The sequence below is a fragment of the Hippichthys cyanospilos genome, chromosome 6 (assembly GCF_059441005.1).
Source record: "Hippichthys cyanospilos isolate Australia breed blue-spotted pipefish chromosome 6, RoL_Hcya_1.0, whole genome shotgun sequence".
Lineage (NCBI taxonomy): Eukaryota > Metazoa > Chordata > Actinopteri > Syngnathiformes > Syngnathidae > Hippichthys > Hippichthys cyanospilos.
Genome location: NC_142374.1, coordinates 19,248,780 through 19,260,568, shown reverse-complemented (window position 1 = coordinate 19,260,568; position 11,789 = coordinate 19,248,780). Strand labels below are relative to the sequence as shown.

Below are 11,789 nucleotides of genomic sequence, written 5' to 3'. Positions count from 1 at the left end.
TATCACACTAAACATACTGAATGTCCACTTGTTGCTAGGCGGGGATTCACAGGGCTCACACATGAAAAATATGCGCCGGTACAGTAGTCTTCCCTCGTTTATCGCGGGGATTAGGTTCCCAAGAATACACGCGTTGAGTAAAATTTGCTAAGTAGTTGTTTTTTTTTTTTTGGCTTGGATTTCATGATTATTAATTTTAAACAATTATATTTAAGAAATATGCAGCATAATGAAAATTGAATGAAAAAACAATTAAAACCTACTTTAAGAATGTACATAATAAAACCATAAAAATGATGAAAAATATACTGTTAATAGAAAAACTAACAGTACAATAAAGAAAAAACAAAATTTGTTCACAATAGGTTTTAACTTGTTTTTTCCTTATTGTACTGTATGTTTTTCCACTAACAGCATATTTTTTTTAAATCATTTTTATGGTTTTGTTTATTATATTCTCAATTTAAAGTAGGTTTTTATTGTTTTTATTCATTCGTCAGAAATGTTTTTGTCTTTCATTTTTCACCATGCTGTATATTTTTAAATGTACATTTTTTTTATTATACATGTTTTTTTGTTGTACATTTATTTCATTTAAAGTTGGTGAAAGAAAGACAACCTCTACCAAATGTACCAAAAACAATATTGGGCTGTATTTAAAATATTTTAGAATCGTGCCTTCATCTTCAAATTAGTCTATAGCTGGATGTAATATATTTTCCTTTAAATTTGAGACAATCATAGTTGATTGACAAGATGGCTCTGAGAAAAAAAATACACTTTTCTTTCCAAGGAACTTTTACTGTAAGAAAAAAAATGGGAGCATGGCCCCAGACAGCAGCACAAAATAGATTTATTTCCCAAAATGTCCATTTTTCAACACAGTATTTTCCAATTTGCTTCATATACAGTAAACCTTGTAAGACAGGAGATTTATGGTTCTGAGAGCAGTTACATAAAAAGTCAAGTTCTGACTTTTTTTTTTTTTACAGTACATACTTAATACAAAGACATTTTCGATTTCAATATTAACAATTCTCTTTTTGAGATCAGAAGCGTATTCAAAAGTCCAACTCCAAATAATACTGTACATTCCAATTTCCCATTTGCTGAATAAAATGTTAACAGTACCGGTACTTTGATTCATTCATTCATTTTCAAGCTTTTTTTTTTTTTTTTTTTTCCATTGAGGCAGCTTGTGAGCGCAAGCTTATTCCAGCGGACTTTTGATGTCAGCTACATTCACTTTATTTTTTTCAATAATTATTGTCCGAAACTGTATCGTTCCGTTTTTCATTCACTTTATTACAGCTGAGGTTTTCCTTAAGATGCTAAAAAAAAAAAAAAAAAAAAAAAAGGACACCTGAGAGAAGCAGGCTGCACCCTGAACTGGTTCCGTATACTTTCCGGCTTTCAGAAAACCAGAAGAAAATCCACTCAGGCACGGGGAGAGCATGCAAACTCCACACAAGAGATTTAAAACTCCAAACCTCAGGCTCAAGTTAGACTTCCCTACTTAGATTTTTGTACAAGTACTCATTGATTATTTTTTTTTTTTAAATGATTTGATTCCACCTGAGTTTGTTCATTTTACAATCACCGGTATGAAGAACGCTACGTCTAATTCCGCAATTCAGTTATAAACTTCCAATCTAAGGCTTTGACTGACACCCATTACGCAAAAAAATGTTAAAGATGAGAAAACACAACTACAAGTTCAGTTCCAGACGTAGTCCTGAATACGTGCCGCTATATGAAACCGCCTTTTACCTGTAGACATGATTCCCTTTGAAAGTCTTGGTCACAACTGATTGGGTTTGAAAGTGTAGAGTCCTTTTATTTTTTATTTTTTTCCTTTTAAGAGAAGCTGGCAGCGAGGAGGGCCTCTTGCTGCTGATTGTGGAGGGTGCCGATGCCCACGGCGGGGGCGGGCAGTGCGGGGCGGCTCACTAAGCGTAGCTGAGGAGGAGGGAAAAAGATTCAGAGGGGGGCGGGGGGATTTTTGAGGTGCAAGGGAGCTTACCTTGCAGGCCAGCTGCTTCTCAAACCTGGGGGCCACAAAAGACCACGGGCCCATGTTCTGAGGCTCCTCCTGACTCCAGATGAACTCTATAGAGACAGTTTGTTTTTCTTTATATCATTAATAGCCAGTTGTTTCTTGATGTCCAGGTTTATTTCAGGTCTAATTGCTTCCTTTAAGCAAGTTCTGCATAAATTTACAATAAAACTGATTTAAGATCAGGACACATTTTTGTCTATTTTCCACAGAATGTATTTCTCTAATTGATCAAACTTTTTGTAAATAATCAATGCCGTATTTTCCACACTATAAGGCGCACCGGATTATAAGGTGCACCATCAATTAATTACATATTTTCTAACTTTTTCCATATATAAGGCGCACCGGATTATAAGGCGCACCCTCAATTAATGACATGTTTCAAAACTTTTTCAATCACAATATAGAAATACTCAAAGTAATAACAATATTAACTCAATAACTCTAAACTCTCAATAGCATAATAACTCAATGTCACTATGACCAACCTTGTTCAACTGTAAAGACATAAAAGAAACAGGGAAAGCTTACTTTATCTGTTCATTCCCCATCTACGAATCTCAATCTCAATATTGATTCATAAGGCGCACCTGATTATAAGGCGCACTATCAGCTTTTTAAAAAAAATTAAGTCTTTTAGGCGCGCCTTATAGTGCGGGAAATACGGTATATCTAAATGTTTAATTAATAAATCAAAGCTTTTCTCAGGTACATACAATTAAAATGGATTCAAATCCTGATCGTCCAGAATGACTGAAGAAAATCCTATTTTATTATTTGGCCATATCGAAAATCTGTCCAATAAATGATCAACTCTAAAATTGATCAACTAACAGATCATTCCCTCGCATTTTTTTTTTTTTTTTATGAATTAAGTTCCGTGTCGTGTGGGCACACCTTTAGCGTTTGGATACTTGTTGAGTTCCGCCCGGAGTGCGTCCAGTGGGAAAGGACAGAGCTCCTCCAAGCGGATGAGCGCAGAGTCTTGCTTGGCTGCAGCGTCCCTCTGCTTCAGCAAGGCGTAGTAATGTTTCCCGGAGCACAGCACCACCCTCTGGACACTGGGTGGAATTACAAATAGAGCTCGTATTTTTTTTCCCCCCATTCTGGCAGATTATTACACAACAAATATCAATCGACAGTGGTACCTTGGTCAAACAAATGTAATCTGTTTCGAGACTGAATTCATAACGAGTCAGTTTTACAGAAAGTAATAGATTAAAACTTGAAAAACCTGTTGACTGCGGCACATGTAAACCAAGGTAAAGTTGCACGACTGTATTATGAGTTTTGTACTTTTGGGGTGAGACTGAAGTATCCCCCAGAACGGTTTTGAAAGATGTCCCCGGCGCCATTTCCGTCAAGCTGGATGCAGCACCCTTAAAAAGAAAGGGGAAAAATGTAAAAAAAAAAAAAAGCATATTTCGGTGTCGTTCCAAGGTCGACTGCCGCGCTCACGGGAAATCGGAGCAACATCTTTGGTCCGACCACGATGAGAGGTTTGCGGAAGTTGCGGATCATCTGTCGCCTGAGCAGGTGGAAATACTGAGCCGACGTGGTGGGATTGACCACGGCCATGTTGACCGTGTCCCCGTCCACGCCCTCTTCCGCGCTGTCACACATCTGAAGGCAAGGAGTGAGACGCCAGGTCACCAGCAGAGAATTTCAACTTGTTCGCTGCTATTGACAGCCATGGATATCAAAGATCCATTTTAAAAAATATATATTTTTATTAGTATACTGTGTTGATTTATCTATTCACGGTATTTTTTTATTTATTATAAATCACTTTTTGTTAAGTATACATTTTTTTATTAACAATGTTTTTTATCATTATAATGCTTCTATTTTTTTCATTACTATACTGTATGGTTTTCCATCCATTTTCTAAAGCTGCTTATCCTCACAAGGGTCGCAATTTAGTTTTTTTTTTATGTATTTTGTGTTTTTTGTTTATTATGTATCCATCATTACCAGTATGAGTTTCATTTTTTTTTTTATTCCACAATGCTTCCATTATTATCCTGTGTTTTTCAAGTTACAATATTTTTTCAATTATTATAGATGGCTTTTGGTTTATTGTGTAATTTTTATCTATAGCGTTTTTTTTTTAATAATTTGTTGTTTAGTGAGTATTTTTTCCATTTGTTTTTATTGCTATATTGCCTAGGTTTTTCAATTCAGGTTTTATTATGTACTTTGTATATGTTTTCCTTTTAACGGTATGTTTTTCTTTTAAAAATGTTTTTGGAATGTGGTCTGCTGCAGGGGAGGTAAACAGAATAAGACTTTCATTGTGTGGTATAATAATACTAGACATATGACAGTAAAACTTTCGAATCTTGACCTGCAGGAAACGCTCCATGCGACAGGAGGAGTGTTCGGGTCCGGCCCCGTCGTAGCCGTGAGGCAGCAGTACCACCATCCCGCACTGGAGCAGCCACTTGGCTTCGCCTGCAAACATCAAAATTTGGCATCTGAAGCTCCTTGACGAGTGTCTTTATCCCGTTATGCGAAAACTTGAGTACCTCCGGAAATAAACGTGTCAAAGATGATCTGAGCGCCATTGAAGAAATCTCCAAACTGAGCTTCCCAGATGGACAAGAGCTTCGGCTGGGCGATGCTCATGCCGTACTCGAACCCGAGCACCGCCTCCTCGGATAGCGGGCTATTACACACCTGCCGAGACATGGCCGTTATCAAACCACGGTGCTTCAGATATGGGTGAGGTGTGCGTATAAGGACGTTTATTTTTTACTTCGAGGAGCCCCGTCTGCTGAGGGCTGATGTGGTTGAGGGGAATAAACATGTCGTTGGTGTCTTGGCACACCACCATGGCGTGGCGCTGACTGAAGGTGCCGCGCCCCACATCCTGCCCGCTGATGCGAATGTTGAAGCCTTGGCAAAGGAGAGAGCCGAACGCCAAAGCCTCTGCTGTGGACCAGTCCAGCTTGGTGCCCTCTTCGAGCTTTTGGAGTCGGGCCTGAGCACATAAACTGCCGTTAGTTCACCTAAAAAGTGGACACTATCCTCACAAGGGTCGCAGGCTTGCTGGTGTCTATCTCAGCTGACTTCGGGCAGTATGCATGTTTTTGGAGCGTGGGAGGAAGCCAGAGTGCCCGGAGAGAATCCACGCGGGCTCGGGGACAACATGCAAACTCCACACAGGAAGGCTAAAGCCATCTGGAATTGAACTCGGGTCCCTGAACTGTAAGGTGAAAATGCTAGCCACTGCTCCACAGAGCACTTTAAAAAAACATTTGGGTTAAAAATAACCCAATAATAGGTTTAAAAAAAAGACCCAATATGAGTCATTTTGACCCAGCTGTTGTTTTTTTTTACAGAAAAGACAGACTTTATTAGAATTGCAGAGCAGATATACAGCAAAATTGCATGCACTGTTCCAAAAGAACAGAAGAAAAAACAGTTTCAGAAGAATGCAATTTTCACTGTCTTTTTAAGTGTGTTCTCATTTTGTTGTTATTTAGTGTTATATAGCTCTCGGGAAAAAGCTGCGTCTGATTCTGTTTGGCCAGCTTTTATGAGCCCTGTAGCGCTGACCTGAGGGCAACAGTTTAAAAGCATTATGACAATATAAAAATATTATATAAAACAACCAATTTTCTGAGGTTATGTTGCACACAATGACCCATTTTTTTGGTTTAAAAAACAAAACAAAACAAGGAACCTGAGTCAAATTGACCCAAATATTGGGTTGTCCTATTTTGGCTACCTACTTAGGTTGTCGCTTTTAGTTCAATGATACAGTCATTTTAAAGTCATTTTCAGGTAAAGAGATATACAATACAGTTAAAGAAGTGTGAAACCGAGTAAAAGATTGCTTGAGTTAATTTTTCAGCCACTGAGTGGCATTGTGTGTTGAGCATTTCTGACTTCAACAGTACATTTTCTTTGCAAATTTAGAGCAAACTAATTAGAAAATGAAATAACTCACGGATTCCCGCCTATTATGTTTATTGTAAATACCACTAGTCATCATTATAACTACTGAAAACGGATGGATGTTTTAGTGACTTCTGCCTGTACAGTGACATTTTCATCTAGGGATGATCAAGCACTGATACCAAGTATTGGTATCAGGCCAACACTCCGTACCTGTGCATGCGTCTTGACAAGGTGGCTGTGCAACTGGATGTGTTGCGGGATGTCGACGGACTTGGCTCCGACATACTGAAGAAGGGGAACGGGGACGCCCGTATCCCAGGTGGTGACCCGGGCCTGGGGTTCTACCAGGTCCCCCCAACGGCCCTGCAGGTTGGTGGGCGGGGGGCTGTACACGGTCATGTTGGCCAGCTTGTCGTTTAGCGAGCCGTAGTACTCCGTCTTGATCTGGCTGCACTCGGCCTCGGTCATTAAGCCCTCGGAGACCAGCTGCTCGGAATAAGCGTCTGGGACGCTCTTACGGGAGCTGCCGGGAACAAGAAATTAATTTATAGTCATAGTTTTTCACATTTTAAAGGGGACATTTGAAGGGAAATTGATTTTTGAATGGCTTGTATAATAGGGCTGCAACTAATGATTATTTTAATGCTCAATTAATCTGTTGATTAATCACATTTTAAGTTATAATTTTTACTATTTTACATTGCATTAAAAAATAGAAAAAAAATCATTTTTTACCGATTGAATGTGCGGGAAATGCACTCACATGTTTTTACTAGGATTTGTCAGAACTATTTTCCTTGTTTTCCAAAATAAAAGTAGCTGTTTGGAAATGTTTCATTTTGATTCAGCACTATGGTAATCGGTCTTTTTTTCCATGAAGGACTAAAGAAATCTGATGACATCAATTGTAAAGAAGCTGAAAATCTGAGGGTTGTACAATTTCAGGTGGTGCTGTTTTTCCGAAGTCGGATTGCAAAAAGTTGGAACGTTTCAGACAAATTCCAATACAAAGTTCCTGTATGATGAAGAACGATGTAAAAACTACAAATTGTGATTGTAAAACAACTTTAGCTTAATGCTGACAAAGAATGCAAAAGAACAAAGACACATAACACCTATCAGTCACGCAAAAGATATTTTAACTTTAATTGCGTCCCGACACATAGAGACGGACTATAGAGAAATACTCACAGGCATATATTCTTTATCCCCTGCAAGTGCTGACTAAATTAAATAAAATGTGGATAATCTGAGCGAACCAAGTAAGGCCTTAACTGACCGGATGATCTTGTACATGGCCGGGTTGGTGAAAAAAGGCTCGTCCAGTTCGTTGTGGCCCCACTGGCGGTAGCAGATGAGGTCCACGATGACGTCTTTCCTGAAGCGCCTCTGGTACTCCACAGCCAGCCGAGTGGCCCGCAGCACCTCCTCGGCGTCGTCGCCGTTCACGTGGATCACGGCGCAGTTCACCATCTTACCTGACATTAGAGCACAAGTTCCGTAAAGAGTGTTTATGATGGTTTATAATGTTGCGCGCTGAGTGTAGTACCAAGTTATGCCACGACACGCGAGGTGGGCAGCACTGAGCACAACTACAAGCAGAATAACTAAAACTACATACAATCTCTTTTAATAAGTTTAACTATACTGTTTTGTAAATATTTGAATTTTCGGCAACTGTGGGTAGGCAGGAACATATCCGATCAACAGCGGTGCACTGTTGTGTAAAAACCCAAGTAATTTTTTTTCTCTTAAAAAACAAGATAATATTGGGGTCATGAATGAATGAAACGTTCAGGAACATCAAAGAAAAGACTTGACTGACCGACGTCGCTGCAGTACAAAGAAGATCTCCCCCTCTCGGACGGAGTGGTATAGCCCACTTGGTTGTTGACGATAAGGTGGATGCTCCCACCTACTCTGAAGTGAGGGAGATTCGAGAGGGTCAAGGTTTCTGGAACGATCCCCTGGCCGGGGAAAGAGCCGTCGCCATGGACCTGTGTGCAAAATAATCACATTTAGGAGAAAAAACATAAAACCAAGCAAAAAATTTTCGCTACTGCCATGTATTTCGGAGATATAAATATACCTGGTTTTGTGAAAAGGCATCACTGTTTAGGCTTAATTAGAATTAATTGGGCATTTTTAATAAACACAAAAATTGCTTAGCGTACATAAAAATTGAAGTTAATATTTTTCCATGCCAGCATTCACAACAATCATGTTTTATTTAATTAGAGCTGCAAAAATTTAACGCAAAATTAAAAAACAAATCAATTGTAAATAATTCACTTTTCATTTTATTTTGAATAATTTCAGACATAACACAGCATTTTTTTCAAAATAAAATACTGAACTGCAAATTGCCCATGTAAAATTGTTTAATGTATGTATATTATCGTATTCTATTTTGTAAAGTGAATTTTCAACCATTTATTTCGTCATTTGCAGTAGTAAAAAGTTAAAGTATTTTAACTATGGTTCATTTGATAACTAAATTATTCCTCACATTCGATTAATACCTTTAAAACCATATTTTCGCTTACTGTCAACTGAAAATGACATCACATGCGCAACACTCAGGTAATGACTGGTCGTGACATTTGTTTTCTGGGTTTGCTCATGTGACATTTACAAGTTGAGCCCTGATTGGTCATTAACTGAGCCTTGAGCAGACAACGCCATTTTCAGCTGACAGCAAGTTATTAATAGTACGTGAGAAAATAATGTTTTAAAAAAAATAGACAAAACATTAACTTGCCATGCTAAATATTGCTAAATAAGTTGGGTATCAGTTTAATTTGATGATAAAAAGAATGAATTCATGTCAAATGGTAGAGGAACCTGCAAACAGACGACTTGGTCGCCCGGTTGGGCGTGCTCATCGGGCGAGTAGTCGCCCTCCTTGCGGAGCTGCTGCCTGGCCCGCGTCTTGCCCTGAGCCACGGGGTTGATGGCCTCCAGGTGGGACGGGTTGGGCAGCATGGTGACGTGAAGCCGGGGCCCCGGACCCAAGTCCAACTCCACCGACGACGTCAGGTGGGACAGGACGTCCCCGATGGCGGGAGACGTGTCGGGAAACTCGCTCAGGCCCCGCATCTTCCGGAACATCAGCTACACCAGGAGCCAGACAAAAGACAATATTGCAGATGTCTCTTTGAAATCAATCCACGGGTGCCCCCTTGAAAATATCGCTGGTTACCTCCGGCGGGAACTTGAGCAGGCCCGTGAGGAGGTTGAGCCGACCTCGGTGCGGCATGCCGATGACGATGTCTGTGACGCCGGCTCGGACCGACTGCTGGAACAGCTCGTGGAAAAATCCCATCATGCTCTCTGCTCCTTCTCCGCTGTAACGTTTCACCGTGGAAAATTTGGTGGCCAAAAAGTGGTCAAATTCCTGGGGTGAAAACGCAACGGGATATACATATAAGTACATACATATAAATATACAAATATGTATGTATGTATGTATATGTATATATGCATGTATATATGCATATATATATATATATATATATATATATATATATATATATACATACATATATATGTGTGTGTATATATATATATATATATATATATATATATATATATATATATACACATACATACATACATACATATATATATATACATATATATATATACATATATATATATACATATATATATATATATATATATATATATATATATATATATATATATATATATATATAAGACCTGTGCCACTTGTGCCTACCTGCGACTCCAGCATAAGCTTGGCCAGGGTCCTCCTCTCATCCGAGGAAAATGTGGTGGCCTTGAGCTCCTCAAAACGGTCGGCCATCCATTCCCGTTCCTCTGCGCTGCGCAGCTGACTGGTCTCCACCGACAGGTGGCCGCAGTAGGCTTTCTCCAGGTAGGACTGGACCTCTTCCACCGAAGCTTCCGCCTTGCCCAAGTGGCGCAGCCCTGCAAAAACAAGGAGGTTACAACACCTTGAGATTTTAGCAGTGCGTAAGGGGGGGGGGGGAAAAAAGACCACATAAAGTGGCCATATGTGCCACAGAATGGAGATTGGAGCACAAGCGTGGTCAACCTGAGGTGTTGAGCTGCCCACTGAGGGTGTCTGTGAGCATGCTGATCTCAGGGACGCTGTCCACGACGGGATTTTCGGGCAGGAGAGGGTTAATTTTGGCCAGCTTGTGTCCATGTGCTCGGTACGCCTCCACCAAACGGGCCAGGCCGTGATCTGAAAGCGTAAACGCCGCAACTGTCAGTCAGGCATGCGGAAGGGGTGATGTCGTAATACATGTGAATCTTTAAATAGTTTGCGTTTGAACATAACAAATAGCAAAATGCAAAGATAGCATACAATACTCACAGGCATATATTCTTGATCCTCTGTGGAAACGACTAACAGCTTAGTTGCGATGGTTTTCTTCTGTTTCATCAAGTCTACTCTCTGTCTAGTATGTCTCTGAATGTATTTCGCTGCACACTACAAGCCACGACATGCACACCAGACATTCAATGCCCACGGAATTGATGCATGAACTCATGGTGCACAAAATGTTTATTTTATTGCATTCTACATAAAGGTTCTATCTAGTTAAATACTGTAAGGTCTATCTTAGGCTTTTTTTACTGTATGTTTTTACTGATGGGACTAGCAGTTCTTAAAAGGGGGTACAAGTACCCCAGCGGGGTTTAACTCTTGTGGCGTTATGTTACAAATTATGGAAATTCCTTTGAATATGAAGATATGGACATCAAATATTTTTATTTCAAGTCTTTTTTTCAAAAATTTTTCAAAAATGAAAAAATTTCAAAAATGCTTTAGGAGGGTTCTGGATGTATTTATTTTGACAGTAAGTAAATCATTGGGAAAAAAACGGCTGAGAACCACTGAATTGGGAAAAGTACTGAGTTAGTGTTTGATGTCAGAAAATCAGCAAAAATATTGTTTTCCCAAATTGGTAGTCATCCCTGAACGTCGTTTTAAGCCAAACAGAAAAATAATGAGGTTGCGTTCATTGAAATTCATAAAGTTCTGTGATTACATATGAGAGAACAAAAATCAGACAGTAATAATAAGCAATTATAAAAACGGTTAAAATGTGTTTATATTTTGTGTGTAATAGGCTCAATGGCAATATTTGCGTTTAACTGTTGCGTGTGTTCAGTGTCACCATTGGAATTTGGACATTTGACATATTAAATGAAGAGCAGTTAAAATTGAAACGATCCTTGTCTCATAAAAATCGGCTTGGCCCCGCCCACACTGAACTTTCGTAAAGATGTTTAGTTACGCCCCGAGCCGTCCACTTTTCCACCATGCCTCACATAATTCCAAGAGCGACAGTAGCAAATGTGAGGCGTTAAAAGCATATGAAGTCCCGCATTTTGGGGTGCAATATTTTCAAATGGTGACAGCCCGCGTCCCCTCGAGCTGAAACGCAAACCTGTAAAGTAGTCCGTCGCGGATGCTGACCTTGATTTAAATTGGCGATGCGGTCGCTCAGCAACTTGTCCTCCCCCTGGCTCTGTTTGGGTCGGTATCCGTAGACGCCCCTCTCGGTGTGGTAATAGCAGCCGACGGCCCGGCGACACACGTCGAGCGGCAGTCTCTTCGTGGAGATTTTCAGGAAAAGAGCGGCCGACATGGTTTTAAGTTTAAAAACGGAGTTGTATGTGGCAGTAGGCTACTTGAGAAGGGCAGCCGCCATGCTGCCGAGTGTCATGCGCGGAGGGAGGAAACGCTGCGCCGAAGGTGATTGGTCAAACACACAGACTCGACGCTCATTGGCTAACAGCGAACATACTTCCGGTTCAACCAAAC

At 40.0% G+C, this 11,789-nt stretch overlaps 1 protein-coding gene across 1 annotated transcript; it reads right to left on the bottom strand.

Moving 5' to 3' along the window:
* Positions 1-836: 836 nt before the first annotated feature.
* On the bottom strand, positions 837-11,685 carry dhtkd1 (dehydrogenase E1 and transketolase domain containing 1). Its single transcript, XM_088417226.1, has 16 exons — positions 11,442-11,685; positions 10,047-10,199; positions 9,708-9,919; positions 9,168-9,362; positions 8,810-9,079; positions 7,791-7,962; positions 7,245-7,443; positions 6,176-6,488; positions 4,818-5,042; positions 4,588-4,738; positions 4,407-4,513; positions 3,518-3,682; positions 3,356-3,438; positions 2,957-3,120; positions 2,024-2,109; positions 837-1,959 (listed from the first exon to the last, which is right to left on the bottom strand). Exons 1-16 carry the CDS (start codon positions 11,611-11,613, stop codon positions 1,858-1,860), a joined length of 2,769 nt encoding a protein of 922 aa, XP_088273352.1. The 5' UTR covers positions 11,614-11,685; the 3' UTR covers positions 837-1,857.
* Between the last annotated feature and the right edge of the window lie 104 nt (positions 11,686-11,789).

Bases quoted from the DNA above. Each gene is read 5' to 3' on its own strand.
- dhtkd1 (XM_088417226.1), bottom strand. From the start codon at position 11,613: ATGTCGGCCGCTCTTTTCCTGAAAATCTCCACGAAGAGACTGCCGCTC. The intron at 9,080-9,167 runs GTAACCAGCGAT...CTCCTGGTGTAG, and splicing joins TGCTCAAGTTCCCGCCGGAG to CTGATGTTCCGGAAGATGCG. The intron at 4,514-4,587 runs GTACTCAAGTTT...TGATGTTTGCAG, and splicing joins TGACACGTTTATTTCCGGAG to GCGAAGCCAAGTGGCTGCTC.